This window comes from Scomber japonicus, chromosome 4 (assembly GCF_027409825.1).
Source record: "Scomber japonicus isolate fScoJap1 chromosome 4, fScoJap1.pri, whole genome shotgun sequence".
Lineage (NCBI taxonomy): Eukaryota > Metazoa > Chordata > Actinopteri > Scombriformes > Scombridae > Scomber > Scomber japonicus.
The window spans coordinates 7,619,952-7,634,394 of record NC_070581.1 but is presented as its reverse complement, the minus strand read 5'-3'; the positions used below and the strand labels follow the sequence as shown (position 1 = coordinate 7,634,394).

Below are 14,443 nucleotides of genomic sequence, written 5' to 3'. Positions count from 1 at the left end.
GCTATTCTATCTGTTCCATTTGTGCTTCTGTTTCACTCCATTTTAACATTTACCACCATAAGCCTGTACATTTAATGCAAAAGATACAGCCTTGCTATCTATCAGTTATATATTTATCCCATTCAACAAATATATAACTGTATATGAGATTAAATATATGTTGGCTTAATAGAACTGAAACTAAAAAAATGTATTGAAATGGATCTGAAAAGATGACCCTCCACATTTGAGTTTATTTTAGGATACTGTCCCCATACAGACCACTGAGTTTACCACCTAAAAGTATAACCTTGAGCAGCAGAGAGACCCTTGAAAAATAAATATTAAAAAGCACAAAAAAAAACAAAACCCGAAACAAAACAAGACAACAACAAAAAACACTGCAGGAAGCAAACAATGTGACCCTGCATCTCGTTTTTCCACTGCTCTTCATTCCCTTTCCAACATATCAGCGCTGGCTTGATATGATGCCAGATGAGTGTTTCGACACATAAGCGTGCATGTATATGTGTCTGCATGTGTGTTAGAGTGTGCCCTTCACCTGCTGTGTGTGTATTTATTGCACAGATAGAATCTAATACCCGTGACTCAGCTGTTCCACCTGGCCGAACAAGACATTGATCTATACTGTATGTGTGTGTCTGTGTGGATGTAGCTACATGTGTGAGTGCACATACATGTGTTTTCAGCCCCACACACTAGGATGAGACCAGTTTTCTGTGTGTGTGTGTGTGTGTGTGTGTGTGTGTGTGTGTGTGTGTGTGTGTGTGTGTGTTAGCACCTCTGTCTATATGTGTGTATTTTTTCTATGGGTGATCTCTGTGCCACCTCTAAGCCTCTTACAGCTCGACACATTGGTGTCAAACGCAGGGTGAGATGAAAAAAAAAGAAGATAATTCAGTGCAATGACACATAGGCTAAGATGTCCAACACTATTCTGCTTCAACAATAAGGTCAATCCATGTTTTTGCCAACAAAAACATTGGAGAAAAAAAACATGGAAGTACTTCAGATAGCTGTCAAGTGAAAAGACAGACAAGATCAATGTATTCTGGCCATTGTGTCCTATGCTGAATGTCAACATGGGAAGAAGATGAAAAGAAGAACTAGAGGCTATTCACCTTACCTCAAAAACTGAGAAGTTATATTAAAGGAAATCAGAAAATTCCCTTGATAACCCATCTTCAGAAGTGTTTTAAGATTCTCAAAGCAACAGATATTCTGAGCATCTTAAGCACATTGTCTGTTGTTTATTATTATTATTATTTTTTTTTTTCCCTTTCTGAATTTTTTCTGCTTTTTGAACTAATCTATTTTTATATACTGTTTGCACTGTATTGTGTTTTATGATGACCTTGATGAACCCAGATCACATTTAAAATCTCTGCACTGGTTACCTGTGTGCTTCAGGATCGATGTTGAGATTCTTTTATTGGTTTTTAAAGCTCTAAATAGTCTTAGTCCTAGTTATTTATCAGATTTGCTTTTAACTTATGAGCCATCCAGAACTCTCAACTCTTCAGATAGAGGTCTTAAAATCTTCCTAAAATTAGAACTAAAACACATGGTTTTTATTTTTTTATATAATCATTTATTTTTAGCTCCTTTTATTTATTTGCTTTTATCCAGTCTTTGGTGTTTCCTCATTGTAAATTGCTGAGAGTCAGATAGCGCTTCTTCAGTCTTCAGTTGTCTTCTCTCCAGTGTGTGTGTGTGTGTGTGTTATGTGTGAGAGGAAGTGTGTGTGTGTGTGTGTGTGTGTGTGTGTGTGTGTGTGTGTGTGTGTGTGTGTGCGTGAGTGAAAAGTGCTATATAAATAAAGTCAGATTGATTGATTGATGTAATAATTGATGTTGCTGGGGCTTTTTGAAAAATAAATTCATATATTCAATGTTTTCAATTTCTGATTTCTGATGCCACACTTTGAGGAAGAAAATAACAGATTCTTAGCTGATGCGAGGCTGTAACCTCCTTAATCCTGTACGTGTTGACTTGCCCCCCACTGTCTCATAAATACAACTGAATCTCTAATCTAGTGAAGATGCTACATGTGAGTCATGTCATTAATAAGCTTTGATCGAGACCTATAAATACACTGAAGGCAAATCCTGTGTGTTCGTGTGAAAGAAAACACGTATTCCATGATCTAAAAGATATAACTGAACCTTACATCTCTAACACACACACACGCTGTCAAACTCACTTTGCCACTTTGTTGATAACAGGTGCGAAGTTGGTGGGTCCGTACAGCTGCACTGTCCTCAGGCTCTGGAAGTAGGCCTCCAGAACCCCCTCTATACCCACACAGTTTGGATTTTCTTTGTCACCGGCCTGCAACAGACAGCACACAACATGCTCCAGTGAATAAACAGTATGATTGACAAGGCACTGCAATTATTAAGCAAAATCAACCCATCCAGGTCACATAACTGTCTGTCTATAGATAGATAGATAGATAGATAGATAGATAGATAGACAGTGTCACACAATACAATAAATACACAGTAAAAACAAATAGCAACACTATAAGATAGAGATATATATAACACAACAAATAACTACAATAAAATAGCTCCTTACAAGAATATAAGAAAAACCTAACCCTAACCCTAGCATACATTATAAATACAATAAAATGTAAATAAGATAGCATATCATATACATTAGACAAGTGTGCAAAGTACAATGAGGTAAAGTAGATATATAAAAATGTGCAAATTCACTATGAGTAAAGTTATTACTTAGAAATAAAACAGAGTGGAGTTTAGTTGAGAATGAAACTGTTAGACAGAGTTGAGATGCTACAGAGAGTTATTGGAAGATTTCCTGTATCGGTCCTTGTGATGTGAAGTGCTCCGCTGTGTGTCCAGTAGGCAGTGGACAGGGTGGTGGTCAGGATTATTTATAATGGATAACAGTTTGTTCAGTGTCCTCCTCTCCACCACAACTTCAAAGGTGTCTGGTTTGCAGCCAATTACTGAGCCGCTCTTCTTAATCAGTTTATTAAGGCTGCTTCAATGCTGCACTGGCCACAACAGACTGGTAGATAGCCAACTTCTTGCTACACACACTGAAGGATCTCGAATGTGGTTGCTTTAAACATGGTGATAATATTATATTTACATGGTTATAATATTATATTTAAAAAAAAAGACCACATCCAGGAAACTTAATGTTGACTTAAAGTTGGAGCAAAATCTTCTAACTCCACTTGTTTGAATTTGGGTCTTAATGGCTCAAGTTCAAGTTCAAATGTATTTATTTGCCATTCCAGTCACATCTATTTAATACATACGGTGTAATGAAAATTGTGTTTCTCAGGACCAGAATGTAAAGGAAATAGATGAAATAACTAAACATACCTAAAAAACAAATAAGAACTATTAAACAGACAATTAAGCATCAGCAGTTAAAAAAGAGCAGTGCTATACTAAAATAAAGTGCAATCATGTGCTGCTCACTTAGAAAAAGAGGGGCTGTCTGCTAACTAAAATGTATAAGCTCCTCTGTTTTTATAATTGATTCACCAGCTTCTCTTTTTCTCTCTTTTTAAAAAAAATCTATAATATTAAAATGTCTACAGGAACCCTGTGAAGGTTTTGAATACTAAGGCTGTAACACATTGTTTTGATGATCTGGTCCCTGCATTGATTTCCATCATGTGTTTTCTCATCACATGTTTCTACAAAGGGTGATGGTAATTGAAGTAGAAAATGAAGATAATAAATTGCAGGTTTGGGTTTGCAAATGTTTACTGGGCAGACAATCCCTTAGGGGTATCTGTTCCCTGATCAACTTTTGATGTGTAGCAGAGGCTTCAACAAAGAGAGAAGATGAAGTGCTGACATGCATCGCCTTTCTAACCCTACCCTGACTTCCATGTGAGAAAACAATGCTCTCATGCGAAAAATCATTTTGTTATAGAATTTGGCTGAAAAATATTGTGGGCAAGTTTCATTAACAAACATCTGGAAATCAGCAAACACATTTATCTGTCAGTTGTTCTATTAAAGGAGCTGACACAAATTAAACTATTAGGAAATATTAGTACAGCTGCAAACAACATGGTCAACATGTGTGGTCAACATGTGAGAGGGCTGTAACATGCATATTAGAAGAGAGAACATTATAGCCTATAGTAGGTGATGATACAATAACATTGGCAAACCATGATGATGACAGTATATGATTATGATCATTAACCTTTACATACTGTTTAGGGTCAAATTTGACCCATTTTTACGATTGAGAGTTGTAAAGACACCCTATGCTATGTTTTTAGCCATATATTTCCATATGTGACCCAGAATACAAAAAAATGGAAATAAAATGCAGTTGATAAATGTTCATATATGCAAATGTACAATGTTTTTCCATAAATAAATAGAATACACTCTGTTCACTCTCTGACAGCCTCATTAAGGATTAATCAAACATTTATTAATGACTGATGGGGGAAATTATGAATATGAAATGGTGTAGAGACTAATTATGTGCCAGAATATGAACAGTATGTGAGGGTTAAGCTTGTCCTATATAGTAGTTATACTTAGATATTTTATCTTAGCTCATTTCAGTATCATATTATCATTACTGGTGAAATCACTGGTGTTTTTTTAATCCCTGTGAAGAAAGGCAAACTATCCGAGTGTGTTTAGAGGAGATACTTCATGATTTGTACTATACCCTTGTGAATGGTGTACAGCTGTTATAAAAAATATAAAAAGAAAAGTTAATACCAATTTAAAAACATAAGGAGAGAGCTGGCTTGATTACAGTTGTGCATCCAGTGGTTTCTGACTGTTTGCCCTCATCCCTCAGGAGGATGCAGGGAGGAAGTAGAGAGGGTTGCTGGGAGATTCCTGCTGGTTGGCAGATGAGCCGACTTCTCAACTTGTGCGACCAGCTGTTGCCGCTGCGACAACTCCTGGTCCAAACACCCTGCTACGAGTGAACTGTGAGCGCATGTGCGCGTGCGTGCGTGTGTGTCTTACCAGTGGGAACGCGTGGGAGATTTTGCCATCAGGGGGCAGCTTAGCTCCGAAGCCGTAAGCAGGAAAGAGCTTGTCACTGTCGTAGTCCTGGATAATCTCACCCACTGCTTTCAGGGCCATGGCATATGCATTCATCTGGTAGGGACTCATATAGTGGAGGGAGGTGGGCTGAGATGGGTTACCTTGGAGGAAAACACACAAACACACACCCAACACAATCAAGTGAAGGATTATATGTCTCCTTCTATCTCTTTGCCAGTTTTTCACCTGTGAAATACAAGAAGCTGGACGTGTGCGCCCCTAAAAAACAGCTGATTGATGCCAAGAAAATACCTCAGGTGTCCCAAAAATAGCTTTTAACATTTGCATTTTAATGTCAATAGAGACAGGCTTTGGGTTTGAAGAACTAAGCAAAGAATCAACAAACATGATACTTTTTTTTATCCCTGGAAAATCAAAGAAACAGGATTATCCATTTATGCAATCATGTAAAAGCATTACCCGATTGCCAAAAGTATTTTGAGTGGTGGAATTATTGCACCCTATGTGAACACGAATTTCAACTTGACTCCTTCACCTGTGTTGGGCAGGTCTGGACACTCTCCTCCATTATGAAAGGAGTGCTATGCTTTTAAAATGGGATGAAAGGAGGGGGATGATTTGATTAGTCAGGACAGATGCCTGCTCCTAACACACCTACTGCTAATGTATTCGTCCTAATCCCATCTAGCTTCCAACTGCGCCCCAGGTGCACCCGCGCTCCTCTGGCCATGAAAATACCAAACACATTCACAACGCTCCCGGTACACCTTGCACGGTTGGCTGAACCTTCCACCATGTGAAAATAAGAGCCTAAATGTAACAATCTATTCAAGACAGCAGCGTGCCCACCATCACAAGCATGAGAGTTATCTGCCATGAAAAATCAAAGTCATGTTATATTACAGAGATGAAAAGGGACACATGGCTTGACACTGAAGTGTGATATTTGAGAGGTAAACTGCTTCCTGTCTGTGCTGATTGAAAACATGAAAGTAAGGTTGTGGCATTTTAACAATTTCAGAGATATAAGCGCATCATTGCTCACTAGCAAAGTGGAGTGAAAGTGCAGGGTGGCCTTAAAAGAGGTCAGATAGCAACAAACAGTTTGGGAATCACTCTCTGGCTTCCATGTTGGACATCCCCATCTCTTGAGCAACAATAACTGGTTATGTTTCTTGATGTATTACTACGACATCATGAAAATACTTAAAATAATTGCTCCCTTCAGTGTCATTGAAAGTGCAACGGAAAGGAATAGTTTGACATTTTGGGACATATTCTCTTATTTACTTCCGTATCCAGAGTTACATGAGAAGATTTGACAAAAACACAACCAACCTGCGCCTCTAAAGCTAAATATTTAATGTTCTGTCTTGATTGTCTCTGCTGGTTGCCTGGCAACCTCACAATGAGGACAGGATGTTGAGGTCACTCTGTCCAGTCATAAAATAATCAACCATATAAACCCCCTGTGTAGAACTTGTTATTTTTACTCCACTGGTTTTGTATGGATTAAACAAATAAAACATAACCAGGGCTTAATGTGTGACCTGATCCAACTGGAAGAGAATCCAGGTTTTCCCAAATTGGTACTGATTGGGATTGGCACCCATTTGATTGGATCTGGTACCTGTAAATAAAGTCTGTTCTGTCTTGCTTTTATTTCCCAGTGACTTGTAAATTGCTTGTTTTCCTATTTTGGATGCATTTTAATTCTGGAAAAAGAGAGAGAGAGCCATCAATCACTCAATGCCAGTTACTGTGATTTGAATTAGGATGACCCTTTATGCAGATGACAATCTACTCTACTTACAAAATCCTTCTTCTTCATTACCTGAAACCATTTGCCTCAAAAACACTTATTTTAAAATCTTAAATTATACTGTTAACTGGTCTAAACCAGTCACTCGGCCCTAATAACTGGCATGTGGCAGTCCAAAAACCACCTTTCTTAAGTTAAAAGAAATGATGGAGCTAATAATGATGATGGTACCCTTTCTGTTTTTAAAAATGATAATTACTATGATCAAAATGTGCTGATTACTATTATTATTCTTGCCATCATTGTTGATAGGACTTGGTTAAAAATGATTTTCACTCACTGCCAGACAACACACACCTCACACATTGTCTTCACTATCAGGCTATACACTACAGTTGCTGACTTAACAACCCATTTACTCAACTATATATTCACATATTTATTTATTTACTTACTTGTTTTATTGGTTTGCATACTTATCTATCTATCTTCTGTTAAGTTTCATTTCCCCCAACTAAAAAATGGCTCTGTATGATGGATTCATTTAATAATGGGCCCAGGTTGCTGAGGGAGCTTGGGGGTCCTGACCGTTTGAAAGGGGGGTTCAACAGGGAATAGTACACATGGGGGTATGTTCATTTGGGTCTGAGGAGCATCTTTCTATTCGAGGGGTCGGGGTATCTGGGATTGGCCTAAAGCAATGAAAGCAAGGAAGGGGGAAGAGGAGAGAAAGGGGTGTACAGACAGATAAGCAAACCAACTATAAAAAGAAGTGGTTGGAAAGGAGCAGAGAAGAGAGGGGGAGAGAAAAAAAATAAAACTCTGTCCTGACTCATCCTGGTTTCACCCTGGCGCCTAACCAGAGATCCCCCACAACAACACTGCAGCCTTCCTTTTTTTCTCTCTCTTTTCTCTCTTCTCTGTTCTCCCCTCTGCTCTCTTTCCTCTATATGCTTACACACAAATACGCCTTCCCACGCTAACACACACACACACACACACACACACACACACACACACACACACACACACATAGAGACGCATACACCACTTGCAACTAACATTAAGCCAAAATTGTATTTATTTAAAAAAATATTGTTCATGTTATTGTTTTCTTTGCATTACTGTCTGGTTCTCTTGGCTTTTTGTGTTAATCACTTATCCTGCACTAAATAATGGGCAAAAAATAATAATGATAATTAGGATACTCTCAACTATAAGGTGGAAACTACCTAGTAAAATATCAAAAAGACTGTTGAATTCTTTAAAGCAGTAGACCTACTTAAGCATTCCAAAGTTGTTTTGGTGGATCAACAGGATGGCGATAAAAGCACTATACAGGTAGAAAAAGGACGCCAAGGGCTTTATGGTGTTATTTTAGACAAATAAACAGAAAGGGGAGCACATGTTTTCTGTATGTGTTGTGTTGATGATTGATTACGAGGGTGATGAATGATGAGTATTATGATGATGATGATGATTAATGCATCAGGCGGCAAATGAATGAGGCAATGTGATCCCCACATGTCGCATATATACTGCATTGTATGCTGGCAAGCTTCAATGCTTTTTTGTGTCTCAATATTTTGGCATATGATTAGTGTAAGGTTCACAGCTAAGCAAGTGGGTGTTTGGGCTGTGAAACGGTGAGATGAGTAACTTATGGCTAATGAAAACTTAACACATATGATATGTACACGTGAAGCCTAGTCTGGGCTCAATTGTCACGTCAGATACAATTATTGTGATAATGGAGGCAAGCTGTGTTACAGATTGTTTTGTTTCTAGGTGTGGTCCAATGAGCTCCAGGCACAGTGGATTTTATGATGCATTCAGTGACCTTTTCTCTCCACTGACCCTCTCCATGTTCTGGGGCCTCCTGCTTTACAGATCAAGCACTGGATATAACATGTTAATAAGTGAGCTTTGCAGGTGCTATTACTTTTATGCTTTGAAGAGATCCAGGCTAACTGTTTCCTTCTGCCTCGAGTTTTAAAGCCATGTTAACTCCTAGCTTTAGTTTCATATTGTCACAGTTGGGCAGAAACCTCTTATCTCCATATTTTGTCTGTCTGTGGGTCTTACAAATATCTAACCAATGAAAAACATTAAAAGGAGCTTGTAACTTAATGTTGTTACACCATTGGACCCATTGGATTTGGTCAATGAATACTAACAGTTTTGGACATACAAGGTTTGCACCCGACATCAATGATATTTAGAATACAAACATGAGAGTGGTTAAAAATATTTTTTATTCTATTGGACAAATTGAACTACTATAATAATATAATAATAACTAATAGAACTACTCTCCTAATGTGGTTATTGTTGTTGATCATGTACAAAAAAAAACAATTAACCTCACATCAACTTCATATATATGTCCCTGCTACTGTTCAGTTTTAAAGAAATAGTTAAGACATTTTGGGAATCACATTTATTTCATCAGATGAGATATTGATATTCCTGTACTCCCTTCTAAAGCTACAAAGCCAGCAGGTCTTAGATTAGATTAAAAAAATTGAAAGCTAGTTCTGCCCAAAGCTCAAATATATGCCAAGCAGCACCTCTAAAGTTCACTAATTATTACATAGTACCTCACTTGTTTAATGAAAACACAAACAGAAATGTAAAATCAACAATTTGTGGTTTCACAGGAAGTCAAAGTATGTGCACTGACTTTGAATTATTAATGAGATCTTATTACTTGGTACTTAGAAGTGTTGCTTTATCATTAACTACTGGAGACAACTAATTCACCCCAATCAGTTCATATGGGCACTCTGCAAGGGCCTTATTTTAGGTTTGAAGGTGTTGATATCAAGATGTTTGGATACAATGGCAGCGTATGTAGTGAAGAGGGGTATGATGAATGTATGAAAAACACATGCAAGAGAATATCATGTATTTTAAAATATGTCAGTAAGCGACTTACCATTGGATGCTGTGAAGTCTATAGCCACTGTGAAGTTCAGCTGTGTTCTGCATAAGAAATGCAAAACAAAGAGGAAAAGAAGGAAACAACGATGAGCATCACACACTTTAGTATGCATCATATACTCTGTATTACACACACACACACACACACACACACACACACACACACACACTAACACAATGAACTGCAATTTAATCAGTTTACTGGTTCACTTGCTAATCAGTATGGAGGGACGGTATTCCTTCCACCATTTTGAAGGTCTAATTTGGTAAAACAAATGCAACCAGTAATTAAAAGTGAATGAACTGAATAAATTAGACATTCAATTATTGGGTGTTGGCTATACCAACGGAAACTTCCCAAAAACTACACCCAATCAGGAAAGTATATGTAATATAGTGTGACACTCACAAAGGAGCTTTCAAGAAAATGTAGTCTAGTATCTTCAGATAACTTCACACACGCACACACGCACACACACACACACACACACACACACATATACACACACACACAAAGAAAATGGTGTGCTGTTGACACTCACTGTAAGAGCAGGCTAATTATTATTCCACTCACCCTCCTCGGATGAAATCCACAAAGGTGTACTCGGACTCCACTTTGAAGGACAGCAGAGTTACCTGGTGCGCGCACACACACACACACACACACACACACACACACACACACACACACACACACACACACACACACACACACACACACACAAACATGTACCAACACACATACAAAGTGATAAACAGAGAAGGGAGTTGGAAAAGGGATCAGAGTCAGGTAGACGGGAAGGTAAAAAGACAAACAGGTGGCCAGACAGTAAAAAGAGCCAGCGAGAGAGAAGCAGATGTGAGAGAAGTGTCTATAAATATATAAATATATGAGATAACACAAAATACTGATACAGCAGAAAAGACAGGCAGATATGGAAAAGGTGGCTGAACTCACAGTCCCAGAATTGATGTATTTCTTCTTTTTCCCTTTCTTCTTGGGATTTAAAACCTGCCGGCGATGGGGGGGAAAGTTAGTGATTGAGAGGGTACTTGTAAAACCACTTCAAACCCTGGAATTATGTTTAATAATGAGTATGAATAATTCAGCGGATTCTTGATAAGAATGGCCATCCATGAATTGAAACCGATATTACATTTAACTGTGTGTATATAGAGAGCAGAGAAGATAAAAATGGACTTTGAGAGGTGAGGAGATTAAACTATTCTTATATTAAACTGTTTTTTATTCTTATTTATTATTATGTGCATATTTTTAGTGTATTTCTTCCCACTGCCATGGGGAATGACCCCTCCAAAGGGTCGACGCTAAAAAGCTGTTTCCACCAGTATATCCAAAAATGGTTGAAAAGTGAAAAGTAAAAACAATAGCTGGAGTATTATTAGAGTTTATATTTCTTGACCCGAAAAGTGAGGAGAATTAAAATTTTAACTGACTTCCATTCAAACAGGCCAGTTTCTATCATTTGACAAGGACATGGTTTCTTCCATGTCATACAGTCTTATTTAACATTTCAATTTATCCTGTATCCAGAAGTAACACAATAGCAACAAAATCATGCAAACTGAACAGTCATCATTTCTGTGATTTTATACCTGTGTACCTTTTTGTGTTCATCTGAACGTTGCATAACCTTTTGTGTAACTGGGAAAAAACATACATCTACAAACTGCTTGATTTTGAGAGCAACGTTATTAGCATATAGATAGATAAAGCTTGTGTTTTATATGCAACGCTTGTAGAATTTCCTCAGCTTTTAGAGGGCAAGCCAGCTCAAGTTAAAATATCTAAAACACCTAAATTGTATCTGCTGTGTCTTAGTATAAAGTAAAAAGGTGATGAGAAATAACAAACCACCTGCGTGTTGTGCCTCACCTCGTAGACATTGAACTGGTTCTGCCCCCGAGACAGCTCTCTGTAGCTGGTGGTGAACTCGCCAATGAAGTCATGGCTGCAGACAAACAACACCCACACAGACAAGCACGCACACCAATTTTATAATCTGTGATAAATTGTCATGTTTGCCTCTGTCCACATCTATTTCTCAACCTTTGTTTATGGCAATCTTGGCCTAATGTCTCCCTTTGCTGCATAAGACGTATTCTAACACGTTCTTCAGATCTTCACCCACGTAATATACATAAGGCATTTTAATTTCCTTCTGACATTTGAGAGGCAGTAATGTGAGTTATGAGGTTATAGTGAGTTGTTATCCATAGATGCTTTTACCTTCCATCTCGATCCCAGTCATAGACGTCTACCTTCACAGTCCTGAAATAGACAGAGAATGTTTCTGAAGATCTGCTATTTACCAGATTGTCCCCAGTCAATAAAAATGAGAACCTGAAGTTAAATTTAATTAAAAAATATGCTCTTTTTCGCTCCATTGCACTGGCAACAGAGCAATTCACTAATTCAATAGTTTCATGCTGAACAGGATTATTGGCGCAGTAGGAACAGGTCGTTATGTGACTACTGAATCACAAAGCCCATATGCTCAGACTTGATTCAAGGAATTGAAACATTATTATTTTCATCTAGAAGAGAAAAATGAATAAAACCATTTCATCAAAGTTTTTGGATATTAACCTGAACCCTTCCAGCCATATGCAAAAGACCAGATATATGCCGTGTCTCAAATCACATATTTCTGTTAGTACACTTCTGTGCTATACACATTACGACAGGGTAATGTTGTTTAAAATCAAACATGGCCATTGTGCACTTACCAGAAATGACAATTAGCTAGTTAGCAGGCTAGCCTTAGCATTCCTGTTATTGTTTGTGGTACCAAATCATGACAGACTGTTAAACCTCCCGATGGCTTATATGTGACAACAGTATAGTGGTGCTTAGTGCAAAAAACATAATGCATTTGTATAACGTGGCGATGTTCACCGTAGTTACAATGTCCTCAGCTGCCATTTCCAGTTTGAAAAGTGGTCCGTCCCCTTCTGCTACGTAGCCAAGATAGCGATTGCGATAGCCATTGAGGGTGAGAAGTGTCCATAGTTACACTTACACGCTCAACTTTCTGACTGCTTTGAGTGCACCATCCAGGTACTCAAAGTGCACTGCATTCATCCATACTTACGCACTCAAAACATTAAATGTACAGAAGTATGATATTTGAGACACAGCAATAGTGTATGTTGTTGGGCTGTATTACATGCCACACTTTTTTGTTTTTAATTGTTTATTTTCTATTAAATATGAAAACTTAGAATCACAAAGTGGAGCTGACCACAAACATGAATAAGGAGAGCTTTTGAAATTACAAAATTAGCCTGAACGAGTAGTGGTTGGATGAATAACTGACAATGAAAAAGTGATTCAGTTGTACCTGCTGTGGATAAATGCCTGAGGAAGAAAAACAGCAAAAAATGAAATACAGCTAGCACAAAGTTATAGTTGTTGGAGAATGTTGTAGGTTGTTTATTACAATGTTTGCTAACGAGTTAGTTTCTTAGCTTGCTAATAAGCACTGACACACTCACAGTTAGACGTGGCAAATGCTCCAAGATTTGTTTGCATCCATTAGGTCTTCTTTTACTGCAGACTGAAAGCAAAGTGAATCTTCGTCTTGCTTTTATATTATTATTATATATTTTATATTAGCACTAAGCTAGCTAGCAACGCATGTGCAGGCTGTGTATGTTCAGCTCAGACTCTGACTGATATGAATACCTCGAAATCATAGTTATTCCTGTAATCATCCTTCACTCTCTCTTTTACTGTGGCGTGTGTACATTTAAGAAGTAGATTCATTAAACCCCAGAATACAAGTTAAAACAATTTGAACTCACTCAATGTGTTTTTGCCTCATCCCAGGCCAATTTGTGTGTATTTGCGCCCACTTGTTTTTTAATAAGAGGGTTGTCAACACACTTCTACACTTCTCAGCACGCACTCAGGCAGTTCTCACAAACACTGCCACAGTAACGGAAATAAACAGGTGAACGTGTTCCAGTTAATGTCTTTCTTGCATCGGAAAACCGGTTGTTTCAACTTGGTGTTTCCGTGTAGCTGCATCTTAAATTACTGTCTGATTGCTGTGCATGCTGATCACTGTGTTCAACAACTACTCAAGTTCAAGTACACAGTTTTTGTGCACCACAAAGACATGAGTGGTGAGGAGACTGAGAGAGAGCTGTGATAACAGTAGTAACTACACTTTATTGCTGATAGAAAATATGTTCAAAGACTGTTTTACTAATCCGCCTTCCTGTGGGGAACAAGTACATCTTATTTTCTGTTTTACAAAGGCGAAGAAAAAGTTCTTTATAAATGTCGGATCTGCTGTTTCTGGAAAAATGCTTTTTCATCTGTGGATTTTCAAATGAAGATCAAATCAAATATTCCATTTTTATTCCTTTTATTTCTGTTTCTGAAAATAACAGAACAGAATAATTTCCAATAGCTTACTCATTGTAATTCATTGTCTCAATGTGCTGCCTTTCACATCACATCACCTCACCTGAAGCTCTATAATCATTCAGCTGTTAAATGGATGCTTGCAACAGTCATTATTGGACTTGCTTTATTTGGTATATATGCGTGTAATGATTTTTTAGACATACCGTAAATTTCACTTTCTTCCATGTAAAATGGGAGGGAGGGAGGCACCTCATGTGTGGTCACCCTAAGGCACCACAGTGTTAATCCAGATCTGAAGTGAGT

General features: G+C 37.9%; 1 protein-coding gene across 1 annotated transcript in view; it reads right to left on the bottom strand.

Annotated features, from left to right (window-relative positions):
* cpne9 (copine family member IX) overlaps positions 1–14,443 on the bottom strand; it is an 87,714-nt gene that overhangs the window by 10,633 nt on the left and 62,638 nt on the right. Inside the window, exons 11-17 of the mRNA XM_053316946.1 lie at positions 11,993–12,034; positions 11,639–11,714; positions 10,700–10,753; positions 10,316–10,377; positions 9,737–9,783; positions 4,995–5,176; positions 2,204–2,331 (exon numbers count right to left, since the gene is read on the bottom strand). Coding sequence (XP_053172921.1) covers positions 2,204–2,331; positions 4,995–5,176; positions 9,737–9,783; positions 10,316–10,377; positions 10,700–10,753; positions 11,639–11,714; positions 11,993–12,034 — 591 coding nt within the window. The remainder of the gene's footprint in view (positions 1–2,203; positions 2,332–4,994; positions 5,177–9,736; positions 9,784–10,315; positions 10,378–10,699; positions 10,754–11,638; positions 11,715–11,992; positions 12,035–14,443) is intronic.